The sequence below is a fragment of the Capsicum annuum genome, chromosome 2, assembly GCF_002878395.1.
Source record: "Capsicum annuum cultivar UCD-10X-F1 chromosome 2, UCD10Xv1.1, whole genome shotgun sequence".
In the NCBI taxonomy this organism is placed as follows: domain Eukaryota; kingdom Viridiplantae; phylum Streptophyta; class Magnoliopsida; order Solanales; family Solanaceae; genus Capsicum; species Capsicum annuum.
Genome location: NC_061112.1, coordinates 27756185 through 27779292, shown reverse-complemented (window position 1 = coordinate 27779292; position 23108 = coordinate 27756185). Strand labels below are relative to the sequence as shown.

General features: G+C 40.1%; 1 protein-coding gene across 2 annotated transcripts; it reads right to left on the bottom strand.

Annotated features, from left to right (window-relative positions):
* Positions 1–243: 243 nt before the first annotated feature.
* On the bottom strand, positions 244–22382 carry LOC107858465 (ribosome biogenesis protein NOP53). Of its 2 annotated transcripts, XM_047405404.1 has the most exons (12): positions 22106–22382; positions 21369–21538; positions 21160–21208; positions 21046–21071; positions 19434–19514; positions 19232–19342; positions 19030–19112; positions 1862–1981; positions 1659–1781; positions 1342–1408; positions 1169–1248; positions 244–561 (listed from the first exon to the last, which is right to left on the bottom strand). In XM_047405404.1, exons 1-12 carry the CDS (start codon positions 22272–22274, stop codon positions 555–557), a joined length of 1086 nt encoding a protein of 361 aa, XP_047261360.1. In that variant the 5' UTR covers positions 22275–22382; the 3' UTR covers positions 244–554. The 2 variants fall into 2 exon arrangements, with proteins under 2 accessions (XP_047261360.1, XP_016558616.2); XM_016703130.2 differs by lacking the exon at positions 244–561 and having other exon boundaries at positions 979–1248.
* Between the last annotated feature and the right edge of the window lie 726 nt (positions 22383–23108).

Below are 23108 nucleotides of genomic sequence, written 5' to 3'. Positions count from 1 at the left end.
GTCCCTATTATTTTGTTGGGCAGCACAAGTTTGAAGATTTACGAGCTATTTATTGCCCTTTCTCCGTTACAACAGGCCCCTTTTCTTCACTCAAAGAAACACGCGCAGTTATCACAAAAGACTGATCTTAAGCGGTGAACGCGTTTCATTTCATCTCAATTGTTAGAATTCCCCGTTAAAAGTTGAAAATGCTGACTGAGAATCAATTTTGGTTCGTCAAGAGGAAAATAGTAAGAGCAATCATGAAACACCAATCTTCTACCTCCAGATATATCAGTATTAGTGTTTGCTCATTGCCAATCAATTAAAACAGCAATCACCTTCAAAATACTATTTTTCGCTCGCAAATTATTTGGTGTAATGAACCATGCGTCAGTAAAATAAACAGATTCACATCTACTCTGCCACTCCAAATTTGCATTACAGGAAGAGATCTTGATCGGCTTGACATAAACCAAGACCTTAAGCATCACTCATCCGAGTGCTCAGGGGTGATGTCGGAGCGCAGTGATGAAAACATTTTATCCATGTTTCGCAATTAACTCTAATGAATGCTATTTCCTGCAGACATCCCATCCCAGAAACAATTAGCAAGAAATGTAATGCTGCTGCATGTACCTTTTGAAACAGTATACATAATCGCATCCGACAAGTTGGTCAATATATGCAGAGGAGTTCCGTTACTTAAGACCTAAATCAGGGGAAGATGATGCATAGTCATCATTATTATCTTTTTTATACAAACCAAAAAAGAAGCAGTTTTAAATTTACATTGAAATGACAGAATATGCAACCGGCCAACATCACCAAGGATACGAAACCAGGAACATGCACAACTCTCACTAACAAAATACTAGTTTTTGCTCCCCCACAATTTGTAACAATTCTTAGTGATTTTCCTCCCAATATCACCTTCCGTTAGCCCCAAGGCAGATAGATTATCGAATTTTATGATCAACTACTATGCCACAAGGAACATGCACAAAGCACACTGTCAAAAACTTAAAAGAGAAAAAGAGATTAATCCGCAATTCTTTGAGTGTCACATGGTTTACTCACTTCAAGAAGACATACGATGTGGGATGAAAATATTTTTAATTTCAAATAATAAGCAAACCGCAACCACAAATTATGGCTTAAAATTCAAACAAAAACGATATCTATTAACCTGCTACTCTTTTTTGATGGAACAACTAGTCCCCTTTTCTCCAAGCTTTTAAACCGATCTCTTGCAAGGGTGCAACATCCCTGTTCAAAACAAAAAGAAAATCACATAAGAGAAACCTTGAAAATAAAAAAAGTGACAACTAATTTGGGGAAAACCGAAATCAGGAATGCAACCTTCAATTTACGGAGGGAACCAGTAATCTCTTCAGACAGTAAAACCTGAGCAGGAGCAGGCTCGAATCTGAAATGACGGCCATTAGTCTTTTTGTCAATGTTGAAAGTCATTGCAGGAAAAAAAAGCAAAAGCAGAAGAAAATGACTCAAGCAAATCGTGCAATAATTCTTTCAACAACCAAGTTGGAAGTTGAGACATTTTTAAGAGTTATAACCATAGAGATCCCTTTGAAATCTGATGTTCTAGGAAACCATTTTTTCCCACTTAGCAATTCAACCATTGGAATTTTTTTACTTCAAAATAAAACAGCACATACTTGCGCTTTCCCAAGCGTGGTGGACAAGATTTTAGTTTCTCTTTTTTAGCAGTAACACAACGTAGATGTCTTTTCTGTTTTTCTCCTTCCTCTCTCTCTATTTCTTGAATTATATCCGGTAAGCTGCATGCACAAGAACATATCAGAATCTATAAGGATTTCACTGGAATATGATTTGCCTGATATGATTAGTAATAGCAAACCTATCAATCTCTTTGAAGAGCTGTGTTGCTTTTATTGCTTCAGCTTCTGCTTTCAACTGTTCTTTGCGTCTAGCCCGTCGATTCTTCTCAACTTGTGTCAGCATTTTGGGCCTTTGAGTCCTGAATAAAGTTAAAAGTTAATGATGTATAATTTCATTTAGTGTTAAATGAAGATCTGACGATTTCCAATAATGCACTCAACATAACATGGATTATCAAGGAAGCTAAACCTAGTGCACTGCAAATTTTCAGAAAACCTGACTTACAAAAATGAAAAGCTTGAACATTGGTCATCATTAGGTCATTGGGATCATTACCACCAAAGGGAGCAGATAAGTAGTCGGATGGCAACAACTTCCATATTATCTATCACACTTTCTGGGAACTTAACTGACAATCTAGTTCAGCTAAATTAAGGATGGATCAAACCTCTTCATATTAGAAATATGACTTCAATGTACTCGTTCAGCATCTTTAACCGAAAAACAAAAAAGGATATCCAATTCAAGCATATTAGAGCTCATCACAGGGTTTCCTCAAAAATTAAATAAAAAGGAAAGACTTCCCAAATGAGTAACTCTACCCTTTGCCTTAAACTATTGAGTTCAATGCAAATTCATTTACATCTTATCATAAGCTTTTGGTAAATCCAACTTTTCACCCAAAAGTCTGATATTCTGTCACCTGTGAAACCTCTAACAAAATTAAATGAGTTGGACAATATTAGAGATATACACTGTCTCATTATCATAAGCTCAAAGGCTTTCCAAAGTTTTTATAAAGGTCTTCGCCTAGTTAGTTATTGACTTGGAATTCTTGGATTGTGATGCAAGTGTCATGCCATCAAGACCCTTTACAAGGAGCCAAGCCAAGGAACTTCAACAACTTCAACCTTTATTCATGCACTTGAAAGGTTGTGAAGGTGTTGTAGATTCGGCCAAGGGAGGGAATGCATTGATTTGTGAAGAAGGGACTTAAAGAGTCTATATTCTACAAGGGGCTAGAATGGACTTTCCACTTTATATTCCAACACTCAAGGGGCGCCCCTTCTCTTTAGCTCATTAAGGGTAGTTTTGTCAATTGGCATGTAATAGTATAAATAGACAATTTCTTCACTCCTTTCAATAGCTTTTGAATGACATTGAATATTACTCATAGTTTGTAGTCTTAGTCTTCTAGTTGTAGCCCTAACTCCGAAACTTTGAACCTTGAATGCAATTGAATTGGTTTTCACTTGTATTGGGTAATTTGGCAAGAAAGGTGAACTTGAGGAAGTGTGAGTCATTTGTTTCACATAAGAGTGAGGTTTGATCTTACATTGTTGATATGTGTTTGAAGGTTTGATACACCTTCTAGTGCTATTCATTGGTGGAAGTGAGGGTCTCTCTACTATCTTTACTTTATGCATCTCTTCTTCATCTCTTTTCTTCTCCGTGTGTGATTTTCTCTTTAGTGTAGTTGCTGGTTTTTGTTCTTGTGTGTCCATTTTTCAGCTTTTAGGCTATCATTTGGTATCAAAGCCTTGCTTAGGGTTGTTCCCACAACTCTAATCCTTGATTTTAGTGTCCTTGTTAAGAAAATCTCAACAAAAAAGAGTCAAATCCAAAGAAAAATCACAAAAAAATGGTGTCTAGTCTTGTGTTGTTGTAGCTCCGAACTTAAAATCTTAGATCTACACGTTTTTACCTTGTCTTTGAAGTTTCTTGTACTAGATCCTTGCTCTCTAGTACCTAGGGAGTCTAGATCTACTTTTAGAGTGAAGTTTGGTTGAGTTTGAGCTAAGATCCACCATGGCCATGGTGTTTTTGAAGCTTTTTGAGCTAGATCTGAAATTGACCTTGTGATTTGGACGTGTTTTGTGGCTGGTTTTTAGTTGGTTGAGTTTGTTTTGGCCTAAGGACCCTAGATCTAAAAGAAAAATTAACATTAGGGTTCATTTGCTTGTTGGTCAAACTTGGTCAACACTTGAATATTCATCTTGTTCATCCATCATCTCCATATCTTAGTGAAGAAGAATATTCAAAGTGTTTGTTTGATCCAAAAGAAGGGAGGAAAGAGAGAGTGCTTGTTTGTACAAGAATATTTCCTAGTATATTCCTAAGTCATCCAAAAGAAAGGGGGACCAAAGAACAAAATCAAGTACACTTGCAAGTACAAAGGGGGACCATTTCATTTCAATTTCAATTGGAGGCTTGAAAGGACTCCAAATTGCCTTCTTAACCCCTCAAATCCAAAACTCTTCTTCCCCAAAAGTTACTTGGCCGAAACAAGATTTGGGAAATTGAAAATTTGAAAAAGTGACAACCAACCACGTTGAGCCACGTCATCACTAGTGATCAACCAAATTAATCTCTAAAATTAGATTTCTTAATTTCACCTTTTGATTCTAGTTTCTTTTAAGCTAATTCAAACACTAATTAGCAAAGCTAGTAAGTTCCTACTAGATTGGTAATCAGTCTAGAGTTCGTTTAATTCGTGTCTTCGATTTCTTGTGTGCTTATCTCGTTTTAAAGTCGTAGTGTTTTGTTGGTTCAAGTTCGCACATCACTTTATTTGAGTCATTTCAAACAAAGATCGATTCCGGACCTAAGCTTCTCACCACTCAAGTAACTTGCCAAGTGTTGCCAATTATCCATCACTTGTGAAGCCAAGTGTGAGGTGAGGTTAAGTGAGAGCATGGTGAGGCTTTTGAACTAATTTCTTTGTTCGTTTTGTAGGGGTTATTATCTTGCTATTTTTTGGCTTTTGTTAGGTACATTTGAGATGGAATCCAAGGGTACCACATCTCAACCCTTGGGTAATGATGTTTTGGGAAAACCTTGATGGCTCGGATTGAGGCCCTTGCCCGAGATATGAAGGATGCTATGGATGCTATGAGGAGTGAAATAGAGGCCTTAGTGGGAGGCTCAATTGTGTTGAGAGTAGGAGGAACTCATGACCTTCTACTCCTAATCCCTACCATGCATCCTCTAGCGTCCAAGACAATAACTCTTCCATGACTATAACACCCAAAACCCTCCACCAAATGCTTAACCCTCTTGAACCTCCACAAGACCAAGCCCAAACACCTCCTAACTGAAATTTGCCAAGACCTCTAACTTCCCCAAATGAACCAAGTCAACAAGAAGGGCTTGGAACCCAAAATCCGAATGTCCACATGACCAATCGCTTTGACCAAAGACCAAACCCTCCACAAAACCCCAACTACCAAATACATGAACCAAAGACCAATCCCCCCATAGCATCCAATGCCACAAGTCCAAGGCCCAAATAATCAAAGACCTCATAACCCTCTATTTAGACCTCAAAACCGAAACTATCCTATCCAAGTTAAGGATTAGGGTAGAGGAGAGCAAGAAGGCTATGAAGTTCCTCATGGTAATGATTGGTTTGATGAAGAAGAGAGGGGAAGATATGTTATGGTGGTAGATTCCTAGGGCATGAGGCAAGACAAGGCCATGTTGATCATCAAAGAAACCGAGATATTGGTATAAATTCTATTAAGGTAGGCATTCCAACATTCAAGGGAGAGAGTGACCCCGAGTTGTATCTTGCTTAGGAATCATCTTGTGAGAAATTGTTTCAAGTCAATGACTTATCAGAAGAGAAAAAGAGTTGCGACGCCATTGCTCATTTTGAAGGTTATGCTAATACTTGGTGGGATTACACCAAGAGGTTCGAGAATGTCTTGATTGGTGGCCAACCACCCCCTTGGGAAGACTTGAAAAGAGAGAGGTATTGTCCCGGAACAATATAGACATGAGCTCCTTGCCAATCTCTACAACTTGAGGCAAGGAAGCAAGAGTGTCATGGCATACTATGACAAATTCCAACAACTCAACAACTCATCTTGAAACTTGAACATAGAGGTGAAGAAGTCATGCATTACATCATTCGCTTCAAGGTAGGGTTGTACAAAGACCTCTCTTCTCGAATGACTCTTATTAAGTTTGAAACCGTGGTTGAAGTCTTTCAAGCGGCCATGGAAATTGAGAAAGAGAACAAAGAAAGGTACAAGCCAAGGCCCCATGCCCCCACTTCGGGTTGGGTCAATTCCAAGGGTACACTTCAAGGGGTCTCGAGTTTGGGTAAAGGAAAAGAGCCATCTAATTTTGTCAAGCAATCCGAGGTCAAGCAAGTGCAAAGATATCCCACAAGAACCGAAGGTAACAAACTTCCTACTCCCAATCTGAAAGGTCTTCAATGTTTCAAGTGTCAAGGATGGGGTCATCGGGCAAGTGAGTGTGCAACTCGTAGAAATGTGATCCTAAGGGAAGGTAGGTTGTATTACCTTGGTGAAGAAGTTGAGCTTGAACCTGAGGTTGATGAGGTTGGCTTTCAAGATGAAGAGCCTTATGATGGTGAACCCGAGGCCACAAATGATGATTGTGAGGAAGAAAACACTTGGCCACAAGACGGAGTGTGTCAAATTCCTAATTATGTAGTGAGGAGGACTATGGTGAGCAAAGCACTTGAGGATCCGAGCCAAATAGAGAATTTGTTCCATACTAAGTGCTTGATTAAGGGAGGGGTGTGCACTTTAGTGATTGATAGTGAAAGTTGTACAAACGTTGCTAGTTCTACAATGGTGGATTTCTTGAAGCTTCCAACTACCCCTCATACTAGTCCCTACAAGTTGCAATGGCTTAATGAATGTGGAGAACTAAAGGTGATAAGGAAATGCATGATCAAATTCAAAGTGGGTAACTACCACGACGAAGTTTGTTGTAATGTCATTCCAATGCAAGCATGGCATTTGTTACTTGGAAGGCCATGGCAATATGACAAGTCCACCAAGCATGATGGGAGGTTGAACACATTCACTTGTGCATGGTGGAAAGTTCGCATTACACCCACTTTCACCATCCCAAGTGAATGAATTGCATCAAAGGTTAAGAGAGTTGAAAGAGAAGGGAAGGCTTAGACAACAACAAACCCAGTATATTCCCACATAGTGGGGTCTGGGGAGGGTAGAGTGTACACAATCCATACCACTACCTCTAAAGAGGTCGAGAGGCTATTTCCGATAGACACTCGGCTCAAGACAAAAAACAGTATGAAAGAGCAACAAAAGCATAGAACAGGATAAAATAACATATGTATGACATCCACAAACATATTGTACATTGCCAAACACAGGACACCAAGTTCAACCTAAATACTGACTGTGACTCATGCACACCCTTAGCCCTCTATCCTAATGCTATTCCTCCATAACTTCCTATCCAGGGTTATGTCCTCAGTCAGTTGTAGCTGCTCCAAGTCGCGCTTAATCACTTCTCTCCAGCATTTCTTCGGTCTACCCCTACCCCGCTTGAAACCTTCCAAGGCCAACCTCTCACATCTACGAACTGGGGCATCGGCGCCCTTCCTCATCACATGACCAAACCACCTCAACCTCACTTCCAGCATTTTATCCTCCACTAACACTACTACCACCTTTTTGCGAATAATTTCATTCCTAACCCTGTCAGCCCTCGAGAATCCACACATCCAACGCAACATCCTCATTTCCGCCACAGTTGGATATGAGAATTCTTAACCGGCCAACACTCCACTCTATACAACATAGCAGGCAGGACTGCAATTCTATAGAATTTGCCTTTCAACTTTGGGGGCACCTTCTTATCGCATAAAATTTCCGAAGCGAGCCTTTATTTCATCCAACCTGCCCCAATACGGTGACAGACATCCTCATCTATCTCTCCATTCCCCTGAATCGTAGACCCGAGATACTTAAAACTATCCCTCTTGCAAACCGCCTGAGAATCCAACTTCACTATCACCTCTTCTTGCCTCGATTCACTAAACTTGCCCTCCAAGTACACTGTCTTGGTCCTATTCAACCGAAAACCTTTAGACTCCAAGGTTTGTCTCCAAACCTCCAGCTTATCATTAACCCCTTGTCGCGACTCCTCAATCAAAACAATATCATCCGCGAAAAGCATACACCAAGGCACCTCACCTTGAATATTCCGCGTCAACACATCCATCACCAAAGCAAATAAAAACGGACTTAGAGTCGATCCCTGGTGCAACCCTGTCAAGACCGGGAAATGCTCAAAATCTCCTCCCACTGTCCTTACCCGAGTCTTCGCCCCCTCATACATGTCCTTAATCGCTCTGATGTACGTCATCGAAACCCCTCTCGCCTCCAAGCATCTCCAAAGAACCTCCCTAGGGACCTTGTCATACGCCTTTTCCAATAACCCGAAAAGAAGCAAAAAGGAGAGGCTTCGGGTTCTACCACTTCTAAGGGGGATCTTGCGGATTCTAAGGGGTCATATGGTAAAGGACCCATGGTTATGTTAACTAGGAGGAAGGATTTGTTCAAGGAACAAGACATGGACACTCTTATGCTCCTCCTAGCTCATGTTTTTCACACTAACACTTCTTCTTCTTTTTCTTCTTCTCTTCCCCCTTCTATTTCACTTGTTTTGCAGGAGTTTGATCATGTTTTCCCACAAGAATTGCCGCAAGGTTTGCCCCTAATCCGGGGAATTGAGCACCAAATTGATTTGGTGCCGGGTTCACAACTTCCAAACAAGCCGGCTTATAGGAGCAATCCCACGGACACTAAGAAGCTTGAGAGACAAGTTGAGGAGCTTCTCAACAAAGGTTACATCAAAGAAAGTATCGAGTCTGTGTTGTCCCGGTGCTTTTGGTACCAAAGAAAGACGGAACTTGGCGCATGTGCGTTGATTGTAGAGCCATCAACAAAATCACACTATAAGGTATCGTCATCCTATCCCTAGGCTAGATGATATGTTAGATAAGCTCCATGATTCTTGTGTGTTTTCTAAAGTCGATCTTAGGAGTGGGTACCACAAGATTCATATGCAACCCGGTGATGAGTGGAAGACCGCACTCAAGACCAAATTTGGTCTATGAGTGGTTGGTCATGCACTTTGGCCTTACCAATGCTCCTAGCATCTTTATGAGGCTAATGAATCATGTGATGAAGCCTTATATTGGGAAGTTTGTGGTTGTTTACTTTGATGATGTGTTGGTGTATAGTAAGTCTATTGATGAATATGTGAATCATTTGAGATATGTGTTTGATGTTCTCCGAAGGGAGAAGTTGTATGCCAACATGGAGAAGTGTTCTTTTGGAGTTGATAAGTCTTTTTGGGTTTTGTTGTGAGCTCAAGGGGTGTGGAAGTGGACGAATCCAAGATAGACTCTATACAAAGTTGGCCAACCCCTAAAACTATTGGAGAAATTCGAAGTTTTCATGGGTTGGCAAGCTTTTATAGGAGGTTTGTCAAAGGTTTTAGCTCCATAGCAACCCCCTTGATCGAGGTTATTAGAAAGGACCAACCCTTTAAGTGGGGTGATGAGCAAGCCAAGGCTTTTGAGGCCTTGAAAGCTACGCTCATCTCGGCACCTTTGTTGTAATTGCCCAATTTTGATAAGATGTTCGAAGTAGAGTGTGATGCTAGTAAGGTTGGCATTGGGGTTGTTTTGATGCAAGAAGGCAAGCCCGTTGCTTATTTTAGTGAAAAGCTCAAAGGGGCAACTCTTAATTATTCGACTTATGATTTGGAGTTGTATGCCCTTATTAGAGCCTTGGGTAATTGGCAACATTATTTATGGCCTAAGGAGTTTGTGATACGAACGGATCATGAATCGTTGAAACACCTTAAGAGCCAAGACAAGTTGAATAGGCGTCATGCTAAGTGGATTGAATTCATCAAGACTTTCCCTTATGTAATCCATTATAAAAAAGGGAAGGAAAATGTGGTAGTCGATGCGCTGTCTAGAAAGCATGTGCTTGTTGCTACTTTGTCTTCGAAGTTGATGGGATTTGAGAGCTTGCGGATGTTGTATCCCGAGGATCCTACCTTTGCTCCTATTTATAGGGAATATGAAGAGTGGGGAAGGGACCGATGGCTCAAGGGAAATGCTAACTCCTCCTACTCTCGGTTTGATGGTTATTTGTTCAAAGGGAGGCGGTTATGTGTTCCCTCTAGCTCTTGGAGGGAATTATTTGTTAGAGAGGCACATAATGGTGGCGTCATAGGGCATTTTGGTATTGATAAGACTCTTGGCATCTTGGAGGAACAATTCTATTGGCCATTTGCTAGAGTTTGTGGCTAATGTACGAATTGTAGGAGTGCAAAATCCCGCCTCCTTCCACATGGGTTGAACACCCCACTTCCCACTCCCCTTAGGCTTTGGTTAGATATCTCCATGAACTTTGTTTTAGGGCTGCCAGGGACTAGGAAGGGTCGAGATAGCATTTTTTTTGTTGTTGATAGATTCTCCAACATCAAGAAGGGTCGTGACCTCGATCAGGTGAGGTGCATTAAGGGGGAGGACGGTAGAGTGTTGGTGGAGGACGGCCACATCAAGAAGAGATGGCAGTCGTATTTTCATGGGCTCTTGAATGACGAAGGGGATAGAGCTATTGTAGTTAGGGGAACTGGAGCACTCAGAGGAGTGTCGGGATTTTAGCTATTGTAGATGTTTTAAGGTAGAAGAGGTTAGACAGGCTGTCCGCAGGATGCGAAGGGGTAGGGCGACGGGGCCGAATGAGATACCGGTGGAGTTTTGGAAGTTCGTTGGAGAGGCTGGTGTAAGGTGGTTGACTGGATTGTTTAATGAAATTTTCAGGACGGCAAAGATGCCCGAGGCGTGGAGGTGGAGTACCATGACCCCTCTCTATAAGAATAAAGGGGACATTCAGAGTTGCGATAACTATAGGGGGATTAAGTTATTGAGTCACTCGATGAAGATCTGGGAGAGAGTGGTCGAGGTGAGGCTGAGACGGATAGTGTCTATTTCGGAGAACCAGTTCGGATTTATGCCCGGCCGCTCGACGACGGAGGCAATCCACCTGGTACGGAGGTTGGTGGAGCAGTATAGGGAGAGGAAGAAGGATCTGCACATGGTGTTTATCGACCTGGAGAAGGCTTACGACAAAGTCCCCAGGGAGGTGCTTTGGAGATGCTTGGAGGCGAGTGGGGTACCGCTGGCATATATCAGAGTAATTAAGGATATGTATGATGGAGCGAAAAACCAGGTGAGGACGGCGGGAGGAGACTCGGAGCATTTCACTGTCCTGACAGGATTGCATCAGGGATCTACTCTTAGTCCCTTTTTGTTTGCGTTGGTGATGGATGTGTTGACGCGGCGTATTCAAGGGGAGGTGCCGTGGTGTATGCTTTTTGCAGACGATGTAGTTCTGATAGATGAGACTCGAGGGGGTGTGAATGACAAATTAGAGGTGTGGAGGCGAACTCTTGAGTCTAAAGGGTTCAGGGTGAGCAGAAGCAAGACAGAGTATGTGGAATGCAAGTTTAATGACGTGAGGCGGGAGAATGAGGTAGTAGTGAAGCTGGAAGCTCAGGAGGTATGTAAGAGGGACAAGTTCAAGTATCTTGGGTCCGTGATCCAGAGGAACGGTGAGATTGACGAGGATGTCTCGCACCGTATTGGGGCGGGATGGATGAAGTGGAAACTCGCGTCGGGGGTGCTGTGTGATAAGAAGGTGTCGCCCAAGCTTAAAGGCAAATTCTACAGGGTGGTAGTCCGTCCGGCCTTGTTGTATGGAGCGGAGTGTTGGCCAGTTAAGAACTCCCACATCCAAAAAATGAAGGTGGCAGAAATGCGGATGTTGCGCTGAATGTGTGGACTGACTAGAGGGGATAGAGTTCGGAATGAGACTATCCGGGAGAAGGTTGGTGTGACTTCAGTGGAGTGCAAGATGCGGGAAGCACGATTGAGATGGTTCGGACACGTGAAGAGGAGGGGCATGGATGCCCCGGTCCGTAGGTGTGAGAGGCTAGCGTTGGATGGTTTTAGGCGGGGTAGGGGTAGGCCGAAGAAGTACTGGGGTGAGGTGGTTAGGCGGGACATGGAACAGTTACAGCTCACCGAGGACATGACCCTAGATAGGAAGGTCTGGAGGACGCGAATTACGGCAGAGGATTAGGGCCAGTTCGGGTCGCTAGTGTAGGGAATTACTTGGTGGGGGTTTTATTCTTGTCATGATTCCGTGTTCCGTGTTCCATGTTGTATTACGAATCTGTGTGCTTTCCCCTGCTTTCCTCTGCTTTATATTACTTATGGGTGCCGTATTTATGTTATGTAATCTGCTTCTGTGCTGCACTATGTGTTTGTGTGGTATCTCGTGCCTTGAGCCGGGGGTCTATCGGAAACAGCCTTTCTACTTCATCAGAGGTAGAGGTATGGACTGCGTACATCTTACCCTCCCCCAGACCCCACTAGGTGGGAATACACTGGGTTTGTTGTTGTTGTTGTTGTTGATAGATTCTCCAAAATGGCTCACTTTTCCTTGCGCCAAAACCGAGGATGCCCCTAGTGTAGCTTCTTTATTTGTTGAACATGTAAAGCTTCACGGGATCCCAAAGACTATAGTGAGTGGTAGGGACTCAAAGTTCCTAAGTCTCTTTGGGAAGTCCATGTGGGGTAGACTTGGTACAAAGTTGCTTTTCTCAACCTCTTGACACCCACAAATCGATAGCCAAACGAAAGTAGTAAATAGGAACTTGGGTTCTATGCTACGGACTATGGTTAAGGGTAAATTGACTTCATGGGAGGACCACCTACCTTTGGTGGAATTTGCATACAATAGGGTAGTACACTCAAAGTACGGGAATGACTCCCTTTGAGTGTCTATGGCATGAACCCCCTTACCCCTTTGGATTTAACTCCTTTGCCTAGTGAACTTGTGATTAGATTTGATGGATCTAAAAGAGCCGAGGCAATGAAAAAACTCCATGAGAAGGTGCGGATCACACTTGAAAAGAAGAACCAAGAGGTTGCTCAAAGGGCAAACAAAGAAAGAAGAAAGTTGGTTCTTGAACCCGGAGATTGGGTGTGGGTACACCTAAGAAAGGATCGATTTCCAAATCAAACGAAGGCTAAACTCATGCCCCAAGGTGATGGACCATTCCAAGTGATCAAAAGGATCAATGATAATGCTTACCAAGTTGACCTACCTTCGAATTACCAAGTCCACAATACATTCAATGTTTGTGACCTTTCCCCGTAGCCTTGATTGAGGTGGATGAACCCGCAAGTTTGAGGACAAACTCTCCTCAAGATGGAGAGGATGATGCACGTGTCATGCCATCAAGACCTTTTACAAGGAGTCAAGCCAGGGAACTTCAACAACTTCAAGCTTTATTCATGCACTTGAAAGTTTGTGAAGGTGGTGTAAATTCGGCCAAGGGAGGGAATGCATTGATTTGTGAAGAAGGGACTTAAAGAGTCTATATTCTACAAGGGGCTAGGAACGAACTTTCCACTTTATATTCCAACACTCAAGGGGAGCCCCTTCTCTTTAGCTCATTAAGGGTAGTTTTGTTAATTGGCATGTAATAGTATAAACGGACAATTTCTTCACTCTTTTCAATAGCTTTTGAATAACATTGAATATTACTCATAGTTTGTAGTTTTAGTCTTCTAGTTGTAGCCCTAAATCCGAAACTTTGAACCTTGAATGCAATTGAATTAGTTCACTTGTATTGGGTAATTTGGCAAGAAAGGTGAACTTGAGGAAGTGAGTCATTTGTTTCACCTAAGAGTGAGGTTTGATCTTACATTGGTGATATGTGTTTGAAGGTTTGATACACCTTCTAGTGCTATTCATTGGTGGAAGTGAGGGTTTCTCTACTATCTTTACTTTATGCATCTCTTCTTCATCTCTTTTCTTCTATGTGTGTGATTTTCTCTTTAGTGAAGTTGCTGGTTTTTGTTCGTGTCCATTTTTCAGCTTTTAGGCTATCAGATTGGATGCTCAAATTCGTAAATACCCACAAAAACTGAATCTATGATTTTCTAGTTCCACAACTCCAGTCCCATTTAATCATTGACAGTTTACTATATGTCACCTCCAGACAAAACTGGTGTGAACTTCAGAATTAGCTACAATTAAGCATTGACAGTTTACTATATGTCACTTTAGTTGGAAATAAGAACTTCTCCACCAACTAAAGTTCCACCCCACGAAAGCCAAAAAAATCATATCCTAATTGCAGTACTGCTCAGTGCTCAGTTATCAAAATAATGCAAGCTTTTGCATTAGCTACAAATGTTGGAAGAAAATAGGAGGCACTGTCAGAGGTGTTGGACCATAGAAGAAAAAGTTCATCTAAAAATGCTCCGGCCACCAGAATCAGAAATCAGAAATCAGGGGAAATACTTTTAAGTCATAGTGTGGCAGTGACCTCTCAACTAATATTTACTGTTCCCTCAAGTTCAATGAATACGGGAGAATCATCTCTATCATCACTATCAAAAGGACAGGCCAGAGCAGTCATAATAATTCCTGGGAACAAATATAATGAAGGGTGGTGGAGGTAGTAGATTCATTGAAAGCTTCATTATTAAGGGAGAAAATTGTACAAAACTCATAAATGTTGTGGCATTAAAGGATGGGGAAGATAATCCCCAGCATAACAGATTTAAAGGTAAATATCTAGAAGCGATCAACAAAAGTCGGTGGACTCAAGACAGTAACGCTGACCAGGACACTAACTCCTCTGCCTCACAAATGAATGATCTTCTTAAGAGATGCCAGGTAGGTAGCTTCCTGGAAAGTAACAGGATTCCAATGAGAAGTGACGTCGGAAACTGGGTTCACCAAAATTTGAAGGGCATTTTCAACATTCAGGTCTTTGATATGAACGGAACTGAATGCCTATTCAAATTCCAAGACAAGAAAGATGCGGAACACATCATGCAAGGAGAATGGAGGAAAGGAAGTCGCTTGAAGCTTGAGTGGTGGACTCCCAAAGCAGGTCCTTTCCCCTCCCAGTTCAGTATCAAATGGTTCTAGATTAGGGTCCTTGGTTTACCTCTCCAACTCTTGAATCTGAGAGTTATGAAGGAGATCCGACGATAAATGTGCAGATGGATGGACGGAGGAGAAAACCTGTCTGAAAAATCATTTGAGGTGGGCATGAATCAGAGTAAAAGGACCAGCTGAAAATATTCTGTCTGAGGTGGAAATCTCAGACAGAACCCTAATTTTCTTCCTTCTGATTTGGTGTGAGGCACCAGCAAGACACACACACACAACCCCATCAGTGCTCGAGAATCAATGTATCAGCACTAGGGCAGGCAATGATGGCGACATGCCTTGTTCATCTCCTGGGAATGTTGTACCGAGTCAAAGAGAGTTACAGAGAAGAGAGGAGGAAAGTGTTTATCCAAGGGTTCATACTTTCAATGCAAAAGGTGATATGGGTCCACCTAAGAAACACGTGGAAAACTCAAGGGTCTTAAAAGTATTGCTAGAATAACTCTCTAACGAATTGGGCCTTTTCTTAATAAACCTCCCGGGACTTTGGCTTTTAATTTTGAGCCCAAAGTGCCTCAACCCTAAACTTTTATTTCCTCTGAACCTTTAGTGGACTCAATTTTCTTTCCTTTTTTTTTTTTTTTGATAACTGGTAAGATTTGTATTCTTCCGCATTAAGGGTATGCTGGCCACCACCAAAAAAGATAAGCAATTCCACTATTTGCTCTGTATCCACTATACATAGTTGTTTACACAGAAAAAGTAAAGATACGACGCAGTTCCATTTAACTTTGTGAATAGAATTAGATCTATCTTTGAAACATCTACCATTTCTCTATAACCACACGGACCACCAGATGCATGATGGCACTAATCTCCAGCATTTCTTACCTCCCCTCCTAATCAAGCAGCTCAATAGATCTGGAGGCTCAATCTCCAGGTGTAGCCTGTTATGTTAAGGAAGAGGCTCCATAGTTTTAGTTTTATAGTGAAACTGCAATGTAGGAAGAGATGTTTGTTTGCTTTCCCTGTCAGATTACACATGAAACATCTGGGAACTAGCTGTCTTCCTTTCTTCTGTAACACTTCCTGAGTTAAGCATGCCTTCTTAATCACTAACCAAGAAAAAACACTTTACCTTGGTGGGGATAACACTTTTCCAGAAGTAATTCCAGTGATATTGATACCCCCCCTAGATACTTCTAAACCTCTTTTATATGCACACTACTTACTGTGAAGGCCCCATCCTTGCTATGTTTCCACAGCAACCTATCTGCCACTGGAGTGATAGTGCTGGCCCTCCTAACTTTCCAAGCAAGGTAGCCACCCTACTTTTAGTGAAGATAGAAGTATTCCAGAACCCCTGCAACTCGATCAATTTGAAGGCGACTCAAGGGTGACGATGAGAAGTAAAAGAGAAGTGGCAAAAGGCATGCAACTGGCTGATGGAAGGTATTGAGGCTACTCATGTGGAAAGGGGAGAATGATTCTAGAGAAGACAGAAGGGGAGATCAATCCTTTCAGAATCGAAGGGAGATGGTAACAACAGTTCAAAACACTTCTATTCACAACGAAGAGGAGGTAGAGGTGGATCCTGTTCCATTACAAGTAGATAACGGTGAGCAGGAGGAGGATTTAACTACTTCAGCTACTGCTTGGATCCAAGCAAACATGATTAAGCTTGGCCAACAATTTGGAGTAGACTTCAAAGGGTGCAAAAAGAAACTCTTATTCTATTGACAAAGGAGGAGGAGGAGAAGGCGAAAAGGAAAGACCCATCTCAAACAACTCGGTACCAAAGAAGGTAAGGGACCTCTTTTTTTATATGAATTTCAATGATGGAGAACCTACGTCTAGTGGGAGGATGTTAGCACTAACATATCAATGAGAGTAAGAATTTTCTCCCAGAATGTTAGGGGACTTAATTGGGGGAGCAAAAGGGATGTGGCCACAAAGTTGTTACATCAATGGCCAACGAGGGGTTAATGTATATGTTCTGGTAGAAACCAAGTTGGATGAATCACTCGTTGGTCTACTGCAAAGTATATGGAGCAATAGATGGTTGGGAGATACACAAAAGGAGGATCAGGGTAGAAGCAGGGGAATTCTAATCTTGTTGGATAAAAGAGTTTGGAATGGGAATTGGTGGAGGTTGGGAATCAGTGGGAGATCCACAGGAGTCAATGATGAACTTTGTTGGCATCTTAGTGCAGTCTATGCAAATTGTAACAGAAAAATTAGGAGAATGCTATGGGAAAATCATAACAAATAGAGGCGGAACCAGGATTTAAGGTTATTCTGAATATTAAGACAAGACAACGATCTCAAACTAATACATAATAACTGCCAAACGAACAAACAGGTATAGAAGTTCAATATTCCTTCCGTAGGATCAGATTGAAGATGCAAACCTATCATCGTTTGATGCTCAAAGATATTGATGGGTGATGGAGAACTTGGCAAAGGAGACCTAGGAGCGGTATATGAAGGAGTTTGAGGCTTGAAAAAATTTGTGATCATATTGACCCTTGCTTAAAAATCATGGGGTGATGGGCAACTACAATTGTGATTAGAACCCTAACTATTTTTTGGGGACTATGAGGTTTGTGATTTGAAGAAACGAATAGCCAATTTTTTTGTTTTATTTCTCTCTCTCCTTTTTTTTTTTTCGGGCGCGGGGGTCTAGAGTACTAGAAGGCACATCTGGCTCTTCTCTTTTTAAGTTATTAGTTTTTATTTTGTTAATATGCAGTCTTTATTTATTTTGTTTTCTGAATAAAAGTTTAAGAACAATATGTTATCTTTAAAGCATAAAAGCTTTTCTTTTTCCAAGTAAATCGTGATGCTTTTTCACTAACGCAATCTACTTTATAGTACTTTTAAAATTAAAAAGTGAGTGTTGAGAGCACATAGCAGAAAATGGGAAAAAAAGCATGGAAAAAAAAAATCTATCGCCTGCAAGACTCAAACCCACACCTCACGGTAACAGAGACGTCGCACGCCTGGTTAGCACCACTGAGCCAACCACCGCATGTTAAAATATAAGCTAAACCCATCGATAGCCCCTCAAACTTGTCCCGAAAATTCACTTAGACCCCTACATTAAGACTTGTACCTATCAGGCACCTCAACTGCTTAAATTGATACCTATCAAGCACAAAATGCTGACTTGACAAGGAGAGTGTGTTACACTCTCCTTGAGAGCGTGAGTTGAACAAAAAATAATATTTTACATTTTTTAATTAAAAACTTATATTTTAATTATTTTATTAATAAAATTATTAATTATTATAATTTTTTAATTTAAAAAAAACGAAGAAAAGAACAATCCCCTCCATTCATCGTCTTCACAGCCCCTCCCCCGCATTATCATATTCACTGCACCCCATCCCCACCCCAGCCCTCCATCGCCCCCGCCCCACCAGCCCCCAGCCATCTTCTTAATCTCTATTTTTTTCTTTAAACTCTTAACAATTTATTAATACAATTAACAATTTTCAATTAATAAAAGAACAGAAAAACAATGGAAGCCATGAACTTTAGCAGTGGAATTGAACCGGTTACATAATCCGGGTTTGCACTGCCAAGATACAAGTCGGGTCTTCTCAACGTCCCAATTTTCAGCCAAAAATTAGCAATATCATCACTGCCTCTTTGGAAAGATGGAATCTTTTTCAGAGTGGACAATTTCCAGAAAAGTTTGAAATGGAGGGAGTGGAAATAAAAGCTTCTCCACTAGCATAAAAAATTAAACCAAACAGAATAGAGCAAAAGTGGGTTCAAATAATAAGGATGAAGGGGAGAATGCTGTCTAAGACCATCTGTGATAGTGGTGGATATATTGCCTTTGACCTCATAAACATCCATCGACTTAGAGCTTTGTGAAAACTATCAAACATTTAAAGCCACATAAATAAAATGAAATTGTGTTTCTAGGGATCATGAATACTACAGGGAATTGAAAGTAGAAAGCGACAATTGTGAGCCACTATTAGAACAAGGACAAGATAACTCATGTTAGCCTTGTAAAGTTGCAGTAAAAAAATAAATAGGACTTAAAGCTACTTGGGTGCAACCAGTGTCCAGAGGTTGGAAAAAAAAAATATTGTCAGCATCAGCATGATTTCTCATGTAGATTAAACACATCGAACTGTCACACATTTTATTTCTCTGAAAAGCCTAAAGCCTAAAGATTGTCAAGAAGCCCATATTCACTATTTTAGGGGAGTCCATGAATATGAATAGAAGCAGGTGAGTAAATTACATAGTTCAAAGTTTGATGGCTGGATAAGTAATAGTATAATTATAAATACTCCTGAATATTAAAGCTAGCAATGAGTAGATCATGTTACAATAGCTAAAAGTATCATGACAGACGAACAATAAAGAAGCTTACCTTTTCTCAAGATTTGTGTATCCATCTTCCACTCGATTTTCATTCTCTGTGTCACTCCCACTGTCCGCTTCGAGGAAATACATCTGAGAGGCAAATGAGTCTTTAATGCATATTCATACGGAGTATAGAAAACATTGCCCATAATGCATCTGCAAGGGCCATGGTCAAAGACACTAACAAGACAGTAACGGCTTAAACTTACATCTTCTTCATTAACTGCTTCTCCGGGAACAATCAATGGAATAGGCTCTGGCCCCAATTCATTTCTATAAATTTTCTGCATTTCATCTGCAACAGCACAAGCTAATGCATCCTGAATTGAGAAGATACAGAGTAAATTATTAATTGCATGGACTAGGAGAGCTCGGAATTAGCAATATATGATATACAGAGAGAAATTTTACCTGATGACTTTCAGATGGCGGATTGAATGAGCAACCTGGAGGCTCAACTTCCACAGCAGGAATAACAGAAGTCTTGGGCTTCTGCCACAGGCAATGCATATGAAATTGATAAAGATATACTAAAGTAGATTTGTCTTTTCCCTTTTCGAAAGAAAACTGATTCGAAGTTGTTCTAGAAAAGTCATAAGTTCACAATTCAAATACTCGAGCTTCAGGACCACAAATAAACATACAGAGTCAAGATAGAGAAGAAATGAATCGAGGAAGAAAAAGAGCGGGAGGTACAAACAATATCTTCCACCAAGAGGTCATTTTGTTTAAAGACAAGTTATGCAAGGACTATAATGTAGGAATTGTATCTTGGGGATTACAGTAATACAAGGATTGTAATGCATGAATTATATTGTAGGATTAATATCAAATCCATGTTTTGTTTAACTTGAGAAGAGAGTTTAATACATGGCGGTTTATTTGGTCATTTCAGTTGTTTAATCCTGATTTTGTAACATCTTAGAGTAATGCAACCAAACGAGCTTGTGTCTCCAGCCAACCCACCCAAGCCGCTGAAAAGGGAAAATTATGAAAAGAATTCAGCCCGCAACAACAGGGAAGTACAGAAAACCAAAGCCTAAAATGCAATCCCAATCTAAACATGCATCACATATTTTGATCAAGACCTTTAGACAGCCTAGAGCATCAATGACGCTAAAAGGAAGGATTTCAAACTGACAAAGTTAGGAATAAGCAAAATGGAAAACAATCCACGTTAGATTTTCTTTTTGGATGTGCGTGTGATCTTTTCTGATGAAATCTTGTATCTGTTACAGATCATTGTATCTGCATAATCTAATTTGTCGAATGAAGTGGTCAAAATGTGTCTAGTGAATGGGAAACTAACTGAATCAATCAACCAACTATGCATAATCACAAACATAGTTAGGGTCAGCTATAATGTGTCTCTACATCCATTTTGCTTTATTTAGGTCCATTACCTTCCACAATAAAGGATCTTTTATATCCAGTCCCACGCCTCTTTTTCCTTTTTTTACACATCTATCCTCTGAGAGCTTACGCATGCAGCAGATGTGCAAGGAAAAGGTTCATAGCAAAGATGTTTTTTACATGTGATGCTTTATTGAAAAATAAGAGATTTGATTGACGTAAGACTAGTTGTTTTTAAGTGGACTTTGAAGTAATCATTTTAAAGCAATAATAGTAGTTCTGAGGGATGGCCTTGGCTCAGCGGTAAGCTTGCTTACCGTGGTGTGCCAGGGTCGGGGGTTCGAAACGCCCCTCTAGCGAAGCTGTGGTGAGGGCGCGTAGGTCAGGCCCGGAGTGGTCCCCCCCTCCCCAACACCTACAGAGTAGGTATGAACCGGTTCGTCCCTTTAATAGTAGTTCTCATAAAAAAAGGCCAGCTGCATTGATAGAACATATAGCAGGTAATGCATCACAGCTTTAACAACAAAATTTAGGTGATTTAAATATGCATTTCATGTATAAGGACACCAAGATTGAAAAGGAAGTTGCTGACAAGTGGCCCAAAAAATATAAAGGGGGAGGAGAAAAGACTTTATAAAATTCCATATACGGGATAGAGAAAACAGTGTACCTTATTGGTTTTGAGGACCAGTTCACCTGCAACAACGCAATAAAAACTGTATTAGTAAAGTCATTTTACTACAGAAGTGACAGGGGAACAAGATGGCTATAATCACAAGGACACCTTTAGCATCCCAAATGTCAACCATGCCAAAGTCTCCACCAGCCATATCCTAAAATTAAGAAGAAATAAACAATGAGGATTCATTAGGCATGTGCACTCAAATGTATAGATTTTCCCCCTATTGAGGGAAGGGCATTATGGCAAGGAAGCAGCAGCCATAACATGTTGCAATTGGTGAATTGAACATTTAAAGTGAAACAGTGGACAACCTTTTCACCCTGTTGAGCAGTATCTTTGGCTTTCTGAACTTTACTTTTCTTCTTGGACTTTTTCCCAGTTGACGAAGGTACAGGTTCAACAAAGGCATTGCTTTGTAGCATGCTATCACATCGAAGTACTTTCTCCCGGTGTTTTTCAATTTTCCGTTTGACAGAAAGATCTGGATTATAGACATAAACTTGTCACTTAATCATTAAAGACTGCAGTAAAGGAATGAGGAAGATGTGCCCATGATGAACATCAACTGCTAAATATTACAGTGATATAGTACTTAAGGTATTTCTAAACTTCCCTCTTCAAATCCTAAAATGTCAGTTACTATCTCCCAAATTTCATCAGGCTTCTAATACTGACATTAACTTTCAATCTGCTCTCAAGATTGACTTTCTTCCAAAGTTATAACTCTACAGAATTCCGAATTGTTTAGTCTACTTGTCTTAGTACACAATATTCTCAAATGATTCCACCAAAACAAAATTCTGGAGGAAATTATAAGTGCACTCAGTTATTTCCCAGCGTACCTAAGAATTACTGCTAAAGAAACAACCATTTTTGACATGCGGAGCAATCCAGTTATCCAATTCAGCAAAAACTAGTGCAGTACATCTATTGGAACATGCCAATCCATCTAAAGACTATATCAGCTGCTAGAACATATGTGTGAACTCCACCTGTTATGTACTTGAAAAAAAGATGTTCGGAAAAGAAATACTGAAAAATAGAATACCTGTGGATTTGTCGACGTAAAAGAGAGAATCACTGGGAACTTGAGCAAGAGAACCGCCGGAAAGAGCATCCTTGGTATAGTTGTCTAAGAAATCTTCAATATCCTCGGTACTAATGTTGGCTCTCCATGCCTTCTTCCCTTTCCTTGAGCTCTTCGCTTTCTTCCCCATCTCTCTAATCTTCACTTCCGGCCGTCCATCTTAAACCCTAGTCTATAAATTTATAGTACTACTTCCACTAGGCCGATGCTAAGCTCGGGTAAATGTAAATATTACTGCCCTCCGTTGAAAAAAAAAATAACATGCTCCTTTTAATCCATTTCAACAACATTATCTTTTCATTCAAAAATTTTCTTTATTTTCTTAAATTTTATGTCAAGTCAAAGTAAATTATTCTTTTTTAAATGGAGGAAGAAATATTTGTATGAATTCATGGATATGGAATTTCTTAATTATAAATAGAAATAAATTTATTTTAATATTTATTGAGTTTTAATTTCATTCATAATTTCATGTGATAAGACTTTTTGAAAAAATTAATTTTTTCTTATCTTATTCAAAAAAATATTTTAATGACTTCAAGTATATATAAGAATAGTTACGATCTTAATTTAGAGCCTTTACACAAATTAACTTAATGATAATCTATAAAAATATTAAATTAATAAATTATTTTATTTGGTCCATTTATTTACTATGTTTATCTTTTACACTCACAGTAAAGAACATTTTGTTCAACCTCTCGTAACTATAGATTTATCCTTATTCATGCCCACTAAGAAAGATAATAAAAATAATATATTATTTATTAAGCTACCCTATTTATTATATGATTTTTAAGAATTGAACAGTATTAAAAGAACTATAAGGGTTTTAGTTGAAAATTATTGCAAATTTTAATTTTGTATTAATGTTATTTTAAAAATAATTTTTTTTTGGAGCTAAAGTGGTTATTAATTTAAAATAGAGTTTTAATTAAAAAGTCATCTATTAGGTAGAAAGAAG